This window comes from Mesocricetus auratus, unplaced genomic scaffold (assembly GCF_017639785.1).
Source record: "Mesocricetus auratus isolate SY011 unplaced genomic scaffold, BCM_Maur_2.0 contig_11262_pilon_obj, whole genome shotgun sequence".
NCBI classification, from domain to species: domain Eukaryota; kingdom Metazoa; phylum Chordata; class Mammalia; order Rodentia; family Cricetidae; genus Mesocricetus; species Mesocricetus auratus.
Window position 1 is genome coordinate 15,059 of NW_024432186.1, and position 14,179 is coordinate 29,237.

Genomic DNA, 14,179 nt, shown 5'->3' on the forward strand with positions numbered 1-14,179 from the left:
GAAGAATTTATGGGAGTGAACTATGCATAATTTGTCCAAATTAAGGACCATGCCACATGAGTGAGTTCACTTGTGATACTGCCTAGATGGCCAGGAGCCACAGAAAGGATGACCCAGATGCCTAGGGATGAAGCCAGTATGACTGAAAAAAAAGAAAAGGGAAGAAAAGAAAGAGGAAGAGCTGAAGCCAGGGAGGAAGGGAATGGAGGGAAGGAGGATGGATGGAAGGAAGGAGCGAAGATGAAAAAATAAAGCTTCTGGAAACCATTCATAGTAGTATTCATCTGAAATCCTAGCACACAGACGACTTATACAAAGAATCACCATGATTTAGAAGCTAATGAGCAACATATTGCATTTAAAGATAGTCTTTGTAGGGAGACTCCTATTACCAAACAGACACAAAGAGACAGAGAGGTAGAGAGAGTGACAGAGAGAGAGATAGAAAGACAGAGACAGAGACAGGAACAGAGAGAAAGAGAGATACAGAGAGAGAGCGAGAGAGAGAGAGAGAGAGAGAGAGAGAGAGAGAGAGAGAGAGAGAGAGATGCTCTGGGGCCATGCACATTTCTATAGGAAAACTGCAGTCTTAGACAAAGGACTTTCATTTTCTTCCTGGGATTTGGGGAACTGAAGCTTGGAAGAGGACTGGCATTAACTATACCTCCTTCCTCTGTGCTGGGGTGAAATGGGAACTTTTCCTGAGAGACAATCAGGCATCAGTATGAAGGAGTGTGGTAGTTTCAATGTGTAGTGTCCCATGGGCTCTGTAATTTGAAGACATGGTCTGAGCCAGAGTGGCAGACAGGAAGGTTGCAGCACTTTCAGCAGGTGGAGCCTTACTGGCAGCAGTGGGTCACTGCTGGGGTGCCTCCCTTCCTGTTCACTCTCTGCTTCCAAACTCCCAGGAGAATGTCATCAGCCAGCCTCCCACTCCTGCCTCCAACACCATGGTAGCCTAGATCCCTTCAACCTCCAAGGCAGAATAAACCAGCTTGATTTCTTCATGCTCTGTGACCCAAGTATGTGGTGTCTTCACCTATAGAGTTTTAGCGTCAAATTATAGTTAGTAATCAAGCACATTGCCAGTAGCCTGCAGTGCTCGGGTTATGGAAGCATATCAGACCCCACTGACCAATAGTTTCTAATATTTACAAGAAATGGGGACCAGTCACCATGGAAAGGGAAAGCCTGATATGCTTGTGTTTTAGTTACACACTCTTAAAACCCAAGTGGAAACTACATCATGTTGCTACCTGCAATTGGAGTTCATCCATAAAAGTGGAAAGAGTAATTATTTTGCCGACAGTAGACCTAAAAGGATGGAATGGGAGAGGTTGATATGAGTGTAATTGGGACAGATGCCAAGAAGCATCTTAGTGGGCATCTGAATTCAAACGTCTCTTGTGTGTGACTTGTTCCTAGTATATTTACAGGAAATCACAAGGTCACCTCAACATTTTTATAAGCTTCACCTGGACCAGAAACTCTTACTCAGCTACTGAAGACAAATCCTAACTCAAGGAAGCAGACTCAAGATTCAATCTATGAAAGCGTCTTCTTCACTGTGAGACAGCTCTCCACCTCCAAACCAGAGAATGGAAGAAAGGTAAGGAAATATTCCAAGAATGTTCAGAGAGTTACTGTCTTGGAGTTTTTCTCTATGTCCACATCTATGTGTTGCTACCCTGAAATGCAATCAGCCTGGTCTAGGTCTTACTCCTAGGAAGGAATGAGACAGAAGCTTCCTTTTGAAACAGAGATGGGCTGACTTGAGCAGACTTTTCTTACTTTCCACAGATCATTTGTATTTGTGTCTGTTATTTAAAGTGGAAGTTCATGTGCTTATTTTTCTCCAGGGAAGAAAGCCTGCAAAAAGGTTTCCTGTTTGTTGGTTCTTATAGCTGATCTGCAATGTGTGTATGGTGCTCCCAAAGAGAGTCAGAGCCTTAGGATTTGAAAAGCTGAGGAATACCACAATAAGTGTGTATTTACAAAGACCACAGGTCCTAGAGCCAGAGTAAGTTGCTGGGGAAACAGGATAAAGTAACAGAGTGGGAGACATTGTTACACCTTGGCTCCAATAATCAGCAAAAGGAATTGAAACAAGTGTGTGTGTGTGTGTGTGTGTGTGAGAGAGAGAGAGAGAGAGACAGAGAGACAGAGAGACAGAGATAGAGAGAGAAAGAAAGAGGGAGAGAGCACTATGAGTCAGTAGTATGAAGGGATAACTTGATGCACAGAGAAGTACTGCAGCTCCCAACACACCAAGAGAGAGATTAAATATAAAAATCACAGCCGGGCCTACCACGGCCCAGCACTCAGGAGGCCGTGGCAGGCAGATCTCTGTGATTTGAGACCAGCCTGGTCTACAAGATCCAGTTCCAGGACATTCTCCAAAGTCGCAGAGATACCCTGTCTTGAAAAACCAAAAATAAATAAATAAATAAATAATTAAATAAATAAAAATCCCAGTCTCTTTCCTGCTGCTATCCAGTGTCCTTGAAATGTCACCCACTGCCTCAAATACAAAAAATTTTGGAGAAAAGTACAGCTCTTGGGGGTGAGATAATTACTTCTGTAAGTTGTGGGGAACAGAGAGAAAGACAGCAGAAAAAACATCATCACTTTCAAGTCTTCAAACTTGAGGCTTTTAGATTTAAGCATCATCAGATCAATTCTCCCCTCATCTCCATCAGTGTGATTTTGGTCTTGCGTTCCTCTTATCTTTTAATGCTGTTTTTTTTTAGGGATCACCCATATTGGCCAAAAATAACAATCAGCCCAATCCAGGCCTGGCAAGACATATACATCATTCTAGCGCTGTGATCTAAAGGTGATACAGAGACCAGAGGATCTCTAGAATTTACTGGTCTGCTGTTGTGTCTGTAAGCTCCATGTTCAGTGAGAAACCCTGCCTATAAAAGTAAGGTAGACATCTATTTAAGGAAAACCTCGACATCATTTTGTAACTTCTTCAAGCACATTCATACAGGTACACACACACACACACACACACACACACACACACACAGAGTGTACTGGTCCTGCATCATTTATTTTGGATTGGAGTTCTCACTCAGAATTATGTTACAATTCCATACTCAGAAAACCATCAAAAACACTAATCCTTTAACCACAGGCTCCGGGGGTGGGAATGAAGTGACAATATAGGTGAGCTTTTAAAGAACTGAGGCATTCGGGGCACATGTGAGCTTGTCCTTTTCCTCTGGTTGCAACTTCATACCCGTAACTATTTGTATTTCAAGTGGTGTACCCTCTTACCTTATCCTCAAACAGCCTATACAGACAGATTTTGTTATCAGGAAAAACACCTGTCTTCCTGAAGATATATGTTGTAAGCTCCCATTGTGTTAGGTTTGTCCTCATTTGTTGCACTCCACTTAGGAGTCCTCCATTAGAAATGCCCATGCTTCTCTGCAACAAACTTGGGGTTCACCTTCACATCCTTCCTCCTTCCTCTGCTGATCAGTTATCTCAAATGCACAGCCCATGGTCATTCTGCACACCTAAGTGCTCCTCAGTACCTAACCAAACAGTACTGAGTCCTTACATCAAACTTACCTCAGTGATTATCATCAGGTATTTAGGCAGCCATCAATAATTCCTAATATAATCAGAGCTGCTTGCAAACAGGGCAATTGAGAATTTCTTTATCATATTTTCTATCTCTGTAAAATTTTTATTTTCTATATAATCCCCCATCTATCAGTATAACGATCTGTATGAATATATTCCTTCTGAAAGTAATAATAATAACAAGGCCTCGCGATATGAAAATATTTGTACATCACACAAACTAAACATGAAGTTGTTAAATGGTTTCTATCTTTAATGTTTGTTGCCATGTGATGTTTCTAAGATTTAAAGTTTTGGAAGTAAAGAATTCTGTTTCCTGCTAAAGGGGGGATTGTAAGTTATTCATTTTTATTTTGAATATTTTCATTCTGGTGATATTGCTTTTCCTAAGGTTTTGAGTGCAATATTTTAGACAGAAGAGGGAAAAGTAGATGAAAGTCTCATTTTCATTTAAAAAGGATTTCATTTCTCCAGGGTAGATAAGATATAATATATTTCCTCCACTGTGTTATCTTATCATGTTTGTATCCTGTATTTCTTCAGAATTTTTTTATCCTGAATGTACAATAAATTCTATCAACATTATTTTCTGCATAATGACTTTTAGATTTTGAATTTAGTTATATGCAGTATTTCATGCTTTTATATTTCATGTGTGTTGAACGATCTTTGTTTTTTTAAAGGAAATCAACTTTTTGACTATGTACAATATTTATCTCCTCCTAATTACTATTGCTGTTGTTATTTCATTAATTTCATGTATGTAAATAATTTGGTGGGATCATATTCATCCCCTATTAATCTTCTCGTCTGTATACATACACCTCCTGATGACCTCCTTATTATTCTCAATTTTTCTTTCCTTCTTTTTGATCCTTTGTTAATTTAGTTAGTTATTCAATCTTCAAGACTTTGTGTGTCTACTAATGTTGTTGTTTCCTTGTTCATTTTTATTTTACTGTGATCCCAGAAGATACAACACTTTTCGGTTTGTTTTGAATTTGTCAATATTTTGTACTACATTTACTATTTTCTTCTTTGCTGCTGTGACAAGACACTATGATCAATCAAGCTATAAAAGAAAGTGTTTCATCTGCTTCATGGTTTTAGAAGGTTAGAGTTGGTGATGGCGGAGCAAAGGGATGGCAGCAGGAACAGCTGAGAGCTCACATCTTGATCTGTAAGGTAGAGATGGGGGATGGGGCTGGGAATATCGTGTGCTTCTGAAGCCTTAAGATCTAATCCCAATGTCACATCTCCTCCAACAAGGCCACACCTCCTAATCTTTTAAAAATAGTTGCGCCAAACGGGTGCCAAGTGTTTATGCACAGGAGCCCGGTCGGATCACTCACGTTCAAATCACCACAACTATCTCATGGGATAAAATATTTTAGAGAAAATTTTGTAGGATGCTGAAAAGAATATGTGCCAAACAGTTGTTGAATGAAGTACTATGCATATGTAAACTTTGATTTTCTATCTTCCATCAATTTGGAATATCATTTCCTATCACATTATGCCAGTTTAAACATGTCTTTATCTGTGAAACATGATTCTTGTACACAGCCATCAGTTGGATGATACTTTGTCACACATTTAACCATGCTATCTTTTTATTTAAATTGGAAATAATATTATTTTACATATCAAACCCAGTTCCCTCTCCCTTCCATCCTCCCATACCCCTCATCAACCCCCCATCTCATCCTCCTTCTTCTCCTCAGGAAGGCTGAGACCTTCCAGGGGAGATGATCAAAGTCTGTTACATCATTTGGGGCAGGGCCTAGACCCTCTTCTATGTATCTAGGCTGAGAGACTATCCCTCTGTGGGGAATGGGCACCCATAGTCCATTCGTATAGTAGGGATAAATACTGATCCACCGACAGAGCCCCATAGATTTAATGCACAGGGCTCTGAACTGACACCTACAGTCAGGGGACCTAATTCTGTCCTATGTTGGTTTCTCAACGGTTAGTCCAGGGTCCTTTAGCTCCCACTTGTTCAGGTCAGCTGTTTCTGTGGGTTTCCCCAGCCTGGTCTTGACCCCTTTGTCCGTCATTCCTCCCTCTCTACAACTGGATTCCAGTTCAACTCAGTGCTTAGATGTGGTTGTCTGCTTCTGCTTCCATCAACTACTGGATGATGGCTCTAGGATGGCATATAAGGTACTCATCTATCTCATTATAGGGGAAGGACATTTAAGGTAGCCTCTCCACTGTTGCTTAGATTCTTAGTTGGTGTCATCTTGTAGATCTCTGGACATTTCCCTAGTGCCAGATATCTCTTTAAACCTATATTTGCTCCTTCTATTATGGTATTTCTTATCTTGGTCTGCTCTATTCTTTCCCAGACTCAATCTTTCTGGTCCCTCATGTCCTCCTCTCACCTTCTCTTCTCCCCTTACCTTTTTACTGACTCCATCTCTTCTCTCCTGGCTCCCAATTTGAATTGGAGTTCTTGTCACTTTCTCCTCCTGGGGACCATGTGTGTCTTTCTCTCTTAGGGTCCTCCTTGTTTCCTAAATGATGGTTTAACACCATTTATATTTAAGTTTATTATATGGATATACATACTAACTCATGTAATTTCAGGGTTTTTCTGGTTATTCTGAATACTGACTCTACAATTTCTTTCTCATTTGTTCATCTAGGTTTACTCAGTTATTGAGCAATATTTTATTCTTTCTCAATCCCATTTTCTATTATCTTCATAAGATTTGTTCTTATGTAGAGTCTAATTTTTTAAAATTTATTCTTCCTTTTCATGGTGAAACATTCCATTTTTATGCTTTCTTATTTTAGAGGTCAATTACATACATAATTGGTGACATGGTTTTTATGTTTGAGGGGTGAATGGCTGAAACATAGGTCAAAAACTTCAGTTACACTAACATATTTGATATAACTGTAAAACATGGACATGTAACAAGATGTGACTGGTGACAATCTGAGAACATCTTCCCCAATAGGGCTTGTAGTTCAAGCACATAAGCAGAGGTAAAGTCTGTGCAATATTCCTTATAGACTGGCATACAGTGACAATACATACAGTTACAATATAAGCTGTAGCTGATTTTGTTCTATTTTGACTTCCTGACATTGTTTATTTGAGTTGAAGAACCAGTTGTGAAAGAACTGTGAAGGGTCACCTGTTAATTTCAAGCTTAGTATTTATCCAGTTCATTTTTCACTATTCTTAGTGGCTGATGTCCTATGTGATGCCCTGAATGAAGTTTGTGCTCTAAGAGGGTATTATAAATCTAAGGGTCAAATAAATGGTGTGATCTTTATGAATACAATAGAGCTCATTGGGCATTTTTTCTTTTCTTTTTTTGAGACAGGGTTTTTCTGTATTGTTTTGGAGCCTTTCCTGGAAATTTCTCTGTATATCAGGCTGGCCTTGAACTCACAGAGATCTGCTTACCTCTGCCTCCACAGTGCTGGAATTAAAGGTGTGTACCACCAATGCCTAACTCATTGAATAATTCCTTGCAAAGAACTTGGGTGGCAACTATTTTTCTAGGTTGTCATGACTCTTTATTCAAATCTGGAGCTTATTCTAAGCCTCTTTCGATATTGTAATCTTCATTAAGTGGAAGTATTATATGGAGTTTGGACAGGAGTATCCTGTGATTAAAGAAAAGTTACCTTTCTTAATGGATGTTTGGGTTGGACAAGAATGAAGAAATCACCGACTGATAGAGTTGATGATATAATCTAGGTCATCTTTTAACTCAAAACATTTTCTGCCATAGCCTCACCATATCTTGAATTACAGGAGTGAATTAAAATGACTGGTTTATTTTTTTCTGCTGTAACCTAAATCCAATAATTTCTCAACTTTTGTCTTCAAAATCATTCACTCTTTCTTCTACCTGATCTAATCTACTAGATATGATTACCCCTGGTTATTTCATTTGGCTCACTGAGGTTGTCCTTACTGTGATTTTCATCTCTTGCTCCCCAATCTCTATCTCAGAGGTAATTTTATAAATTAAAACTTGTATAAATTTGTCCCTAACCCTGCTTACATCATTGAAATCTTTCAACATTTCAAAATTAAGACTTCTGAGTTCATTGTCTGGTTTTACATGAGTCTTATACCTTTGGATTCATTGTTAAAGTGATATTAACCTTTGGCAGAGCAACATTACTTATTCATTGACAACTTTTGTTTCTGGATCATAATTTTAGCCTTTTGTGTTAGATAACAGTTTTACAAGTGCCTGCCTATTAAGCATACTTAGCTCAAAATATCAATCTCAAGCAACACCCAAAGGGAGAAAGAAGACACACTCAACACAAAAGTCAACCACATGTTTACATTAGAAAACAAATAAGAGCAATTGAAAAGAACAGCTGCACTTCTAATGCTGATGGGGGTATGGTAATATAGAATAACTGAGAAGTTCAAATTAATTAAGAAAACACTGCAAACCTTTGTGTACCTAGTGGTAAAGAGAGAAACAACAAGATTGGAAGGAGAGAAGTGTATGACATTACAAAATCTAACAGTGAGGGTAAAGAGTACAACACAGGTACATACCAGCACAACAATAAATAGTGACAATAACCAATCATTGTTGATTAGCTGAAGACTGGATGCTTAGATGCTAGTCACAGGCTTCTGAAGCTCACTAGGTGAAAACACTTGGATTCTGATCCTTTTTAATTCCCAATTCTACACATTCCAAGCCAGAATCAACTGTATGGGGACTGAAGCTTACCTGATATTCCCTACCACAGGGGATGGTGCGGAGGGCTAATACAGGGAACTCTACTGGGAGATGGTCATGCCACAAAGCAGCAAGTACAGGGACATCCATCATTCCACTCCAATTGGCACTTAAAGTGATAAGAAGAGAAATACCAGGCTAGATGTGCTTTCTCCTAATGTCTCTGTGGATCATGGAGGAAATAGGAAGCTTTCCAATACAAATGGGAGTGGAACAAAGACGTAAGTGACCCTGCTTTTCCAAGCCATGCTGGCATATGTCCCAGGAACTACTTTTGTTCACTTACATCTACTCCTGGTCTTCCTAGATGATGGGACTGTGTTTCCAAAGCAAAGTCATTTATATTTCCTTTTTCATCTCAGACCTCAAATACTTCCATATACAACAGTGCCTTTTTATCTACTTTATCTAGCTTTTTAGGACCCACAGTGAATCCAGAATCAAATATCTCACCTTGGGTCTAAAATTTTTCTTAGCAATATTTACAGATATATATTGGACATTCATATGTTGCAAAATTGCATTGGCCATCATTGTCCAGCTCTGTAGCATAAGTGATTATTCACAACCACAAGAGTTTTCCAGTGAAGAAATTATTAGCAATGACATGTTCTTCATTCTGCATGTTTTCTGGAACTCATCTTATTTTTAAAACATTTGTACAATCTTTACTTTATATTTTCAACTAACTCTGATATCATGACTAATTTATTTATTCATTTATTGCATTTCTCTCTTTTTTTGTTTTTTTTGAGACAGTGTTTCTCTGTCTAGCTTTGAAGACTGATCTGTAACTAGCTCTTATAGACCACGCTGGTCTCAGACTCACAGACATCAACCTGCCTCTGCCTACCAAGTGCTAGGATTAAAGGTTTGTGCCACCACTGCCTGGCTTTGTTACATTTCTTAACAAAATAACATAGTAGAGTGCCAGACACTTTTTCCATAAAGACATTTATCAAAAAAAAACCCTTGTTATTCTTTATAATTTCCAAATTTTGAAATGAAGATCCAGTTTCTCTAGCCTAATAACTCTGACTGTGCTCACAGAGGTCTTCACTCTCACTTTTTATTCAATTTTTCCCATTGGAAGGCCTCCCTCCCAGTGACTAAAGGCAGGCATTGTTCATGATGAGGTGCCAATACTCCTGCACCTAAGAAGAAGCTTCAGCTTTAGGACAGAAATAGTTGCATTAAGAATTCTGTCTTTTCCTGAATGCATTTGCTCATAAGCATGTCTACTAGAACAATCAGCTACCCCAGTGAGGGTTGATGAATTGGCTTGCAGATAACCTCTCTTAATTTGGGTTACTATTGCTGTGAAGAGACACCATGACCATGGAAACTCTTATAAAGGAAAGCATTTCATTAGGGTGGCTTAGAGTTTGGAGGTTTAGGCCCTTATCATCACGGTTGGATATGGTGGCATGCAGGTAGACATGGTGATAGAGAAGGAGCTGAGTGTTCTACATCTTAATCCACAGGCAACAGGAAGTTAACTGTGTTCCAATTGCACATCTCTTGAGCATAGGATAGCACAGAGCCTACCCTCACCATGACATATATACTACAACAATGCAGCACCTACTCCAACAAAGCCACACATCCTAATAGTGCCATTCCCTATGGGTATCATTTCCCTACAATCCACCACATTACACTCTTTGGCCCTCATAGGCTTGTAGCAATAGTATAATGTAAAACTGCACTCAGTCCAACTGAGAAAGTGCCTATAAGTCAGGCGGTGGTGGCACACGCCTTTAATCCCAGCACTGGGGAGGCAGAGGCAGGCAGATCTCTGTGAGTTCGAGGCTGGGCTGGACCGACAGCCTCGAAAACAATACAGAGAAACCCTGTCTCATAAAAACCAAAAAAAGAAAAAGAAAGTGCCTATTGTCTATCAGAGTCTCAAACTTACTTATAAGTCTAAAGCTCAATGTCTTTTCTGAGATTAATGAAATCTCTTAACTACAATCCCCTGTAAAAATAAAAATCAATAAGCAAATCACATAATCCCAAAATATAATAGCACAGATGATAAACATTGCCATTGCAAAATGAGTAAAGAGAAAATACAGGACCAAGGCAAGATCAAAAACCATCTGGGCAAACTCCAAATGCTGTCTCTCCATGTCTGACGTCAAAGGGGTCTTCAGATCTCCAGCTTCCTGAAGAGTTTTGACTACAACACACATCTCTCTTCTGGGCTTGTTTCACTCCCTGTTAGTAGCATTTTGTAGGTATCCCACAGCTCTGGCATCTCCAATGGCATTGAGCTCTCCAAGGCAATCCAGGCTTCAACTTCAGAGCTTCATGCAATGGTCTTTCTAGACCTCCATTCAGGAACTAACCTGACTTGTTCCTGCACTCAGTAGATTTTCTTAGTAACAGAAGAAGATTCCATAATCCCTTTCTTATATCTTTGACATGAAAGACAGAACCATGTGGCCAAACCTGCCAGGACCAACTGTGTTTTGGGACTGGAACATTGTCAACTTATTCAATTACCTCTTCACTAGCTTTAATCTTTTCCACGGTTTCGTTTATTGGCTGTTTTTAGCTGTCCTGGAACTTTCACTGTAGACCAGACTGGCCTGAGACTCCAAAATCTGCCTTCCTCTGCCTCTTCTCTGGAGTGTTTGGATTAAAGGTGTGCACCACCACACCTGTCTCTCTGAGATTCTTTTTTAATCCCTTTCCACAAGTATAAATCTTAGCTAGGTGGGATCTTGCCCTGAATTCACCATTATCTTTATTTCATTACTTTTTATTTAAATTAGAAACAAGCTTGCTGCACATGTCAATCCCAGCTCTCTCTCCCTCACCTCCCCCAACCTCCCACCCAGTCCCCACTCTGCTCTCCAGGGAGGGTGAGGCTCTCTATGGGGGATCTCCAGAATCTGTCATTTCATCTGGGACAGGGATTAGGCCCTCCCCCATGTGTCTAGGCTGAGAGACACATCAATGTAGGATGTGCTCCCAAGTCTATTTGTATGCCAGGGATAACTACTGATCTACTACCGAAGGCTCCATAGATTGCCAAGGCCTCCTCGCTGACACCAAAATTTAAGGGGTCTGGATCAGTTCCATGCTGGCCTCTCAGTCATCAGTCTGGGCTCCATGAGCTCACCTTGGTTCAAGTCAGCTGTTTCTGTGGGTTTCACCAGCATGGTTTTGACCCCTTTGCTCATTTATTAATCTGTTTATCTCCCTGAGCACACAACTTAGCTCCATTCCACTTCCTGGTGATCCTTTTCTACTCAAAAAGAAAACTTTGTATTTTTCCTTGTTTGGTTTTTCCCTTTTGTTATAAATCTTCATTAGAGTGAACGCTAATAACCACATGACAGAATTTGTACTAGGTTGTTTTAAGATATTTTTCTGCCAATAGAATTAATCAAAAGCTCTTTATGTTAGCCTCAGAAAGACTCTATGGACAAGGATAAAAAAGCAGCTACATTCTTCATCAAAATATCACAAGGATGATCTCTAGTCAACATAATAAAATTCTTATCTCCTGAAACTTCTTGAGTTGGGCCCCTAGAGTTCAAATCACCCTCAGCACCACTGTCCCCATCCTCTTACTAGTATGGTCTATTGAGCAATGCTTGAAGCATTACAAAATCCAGAAGTCCTAATGCCTCCAAATGAAATTAGGGTAAGGCCTATTAAAGCAATACCCCAGTGTGTGGTACTGATTTGTGTCTTAGTCTAAATTTCTATAGCTATAAAGAGATCATGCTACTCTTATAAAGCATTTAGTTGTGACTGGCTTAGAGTGTCAGAGGTTTACTACATCATAATCATGGTGGGACATGGTAGCGTTCAGACAGACATGTTACTGGAGAAAAGCTGAAATTTCTTGATCCACAGGCAATAGGAAGTGAACAATGTCCCACATTGAACATAGATTAACCATGGGAGACCTCAAAGCCCATCCCCAGAGGAACATATTTTCTCCAACAAGGCCACACCTACTCCAACAAAGCCACACACCATAATAGTGCCACCCCCTATGGGAGCCATTTTGTTTCAAACCACCACATAGCCAAGTCAGTAAAATCTTCAAGAAAATTTAAAAGTTGACAAATGACTTAATTTATGTAAGCTGTTTCCTCTTCTTTGTGAGCCAGGGTCGGTTATTCCCATAGTGTTGGGTGGGGAGGGAGGGTGTCAGAGCATATACAGTGTGTGTTCATGTACTCTTTTTTTCATTTCAGGAACACTAGTGAAGAATTGCAAATCGTACAACTAAGCATCCCAGCCTCGAGACCTAAGGACACACCAATGAATACAAGTGATTACAATCAGCCTTTATACTGTGCCACAATTTCCTATACACTGAATCTTCTTATAGTCATCATTGCCCTGGTTGGTGTTGCAGGAAATGCCATAGTTCTGTGGCTCCTGGGCTTCCACATGCGCAGGAATGCCTTCTCTGTCTACATCCTCAACCTGGCTGGGGCCGACTTCCTCTTCCTCTTCTTTCAGACTCTGTATTCCCTGGACAAAATACTTCATCATTTTCATATAAGTATTACTGGTGTGACCATGTATTTGATTATGGTGTTAAATTGTGCTTATTTGGCAAGTCTAAGCATGCTCAGTGCCATTAGCACTGAGCGCTGCTTGTCTGCCCTATGGCCCATATGGTACCGCTGTCAAAGGCCAAGACACACATCAGCTGTCATGTGTGCCCTGCTCTGGGCCTTGTCCCTGACATTGGGCCTCCTGGAAGGGAAATCATGTAGTGCCTTCTTTAATGACTTAGTTTTGGCTTGGTGTAGGAAATTAGATTTCATCACTTTTGCTTGGTTAATTGTTTTATTTGTGGTCCTCTCAGGGTCCAGCCTGGCCCTGATAATCAGGGTTTTCTGTGGCTCACACAGGATTCCTGTGACCAGGCTCTATGTGACCATTGCCCTCACAGTGCTGGCCTTCCTGCTCTTTGGTTTGTCCTATGGGATCTACTGGTTCCACTTAGGTTGGATTGATGAGATTCATAGTGGTTTCCCTTGTAGTGCTTTTGAAATCTCAGCATTATTATCCTGTGTTAACAGCTGTGCCAACCCCATCATTTACTTCCTTGTTGGCTCCATTAGGCATCATCGATTCCAGAGACAGACTCTGAAGGTGCTACTGCAGAGAGCCATGCAAGACACTCCTGAGAAAGAAGGTGGAGAGAGGAGTTCTTCCGGACAGGAAACAGTCTTGTGCAGCAGCTGACAACTTTGTCCTGGTCCATGTAGGCAATTTTAATAACATTTTCATTTGGACATCTGACCTTAAATATGTTGAAAAATAATTATTCTTGTGAAAGCTGAGTGAGACAAGGCTTGTCAATCAGGTACTGCTTGCAGCATCCTTCAACCTGCCACTCAGGGACAGAAAAGTTCCCACTGTAGAGAAATCCTTCCCTTAGAGGAAGTCTTAAGGCCTTGTTGGAAAGCTCAGGACTTCTTTGGTCATTGAACTTGACAATGATTAAATGATGGTTATATTTTGCCCAAATGTTCTATTTATTTTTAAAAGAACTTTTGTCTCAATGTTAAAATAATTGCATAAAATTTCCCCACAATCTTAGTCTCCTTAATTTCTGAAGGTTTAGAAGAGGTTTATAACCTCATAAATCTCTTATACAAATTTCTTAGTAAACAAATGTGCAATCTTAAGACAGCTTTATTAAATTTCAATTCACCAGACTGTAATCATCACCTTCAAGCTGATTGTTTATACCATTTAGGGCACTGGAAGAGGGAGATCAGGTTTTGTAACCAGAGACAAAATACCAATGCTTGCTTGAATGTTAATGCAGAGCACCCTCCTGTGGTTCCCTCTCACTC

The 14,179-nt window shown here is 40.0% G+C and overlaps 1 protein-coding gene across 1 annotated transcript; it reads left to right on the top strand.

Moving 5' to 3' along the window:
• Window positions 1–12,556: 12,556 nt before the first annotated feature.
• LOC101830998 (mas-related G-protein coupled receptor member B1-like) lies at window positions 12,557–13,562 on the top strand (the record flags this gene model as incomplete). The annotated part of the gene is made up of 1 exon (XM_005083224.2): window positions 12,557–13,562. A coding segment is annotated over one exon (1,006 nt), but the record flags the coding sequence as incomplete, so codon positions are not given.
• Between the last annotated feature and the right edge of the window lie 617 nt (window positions 13,563–14,179).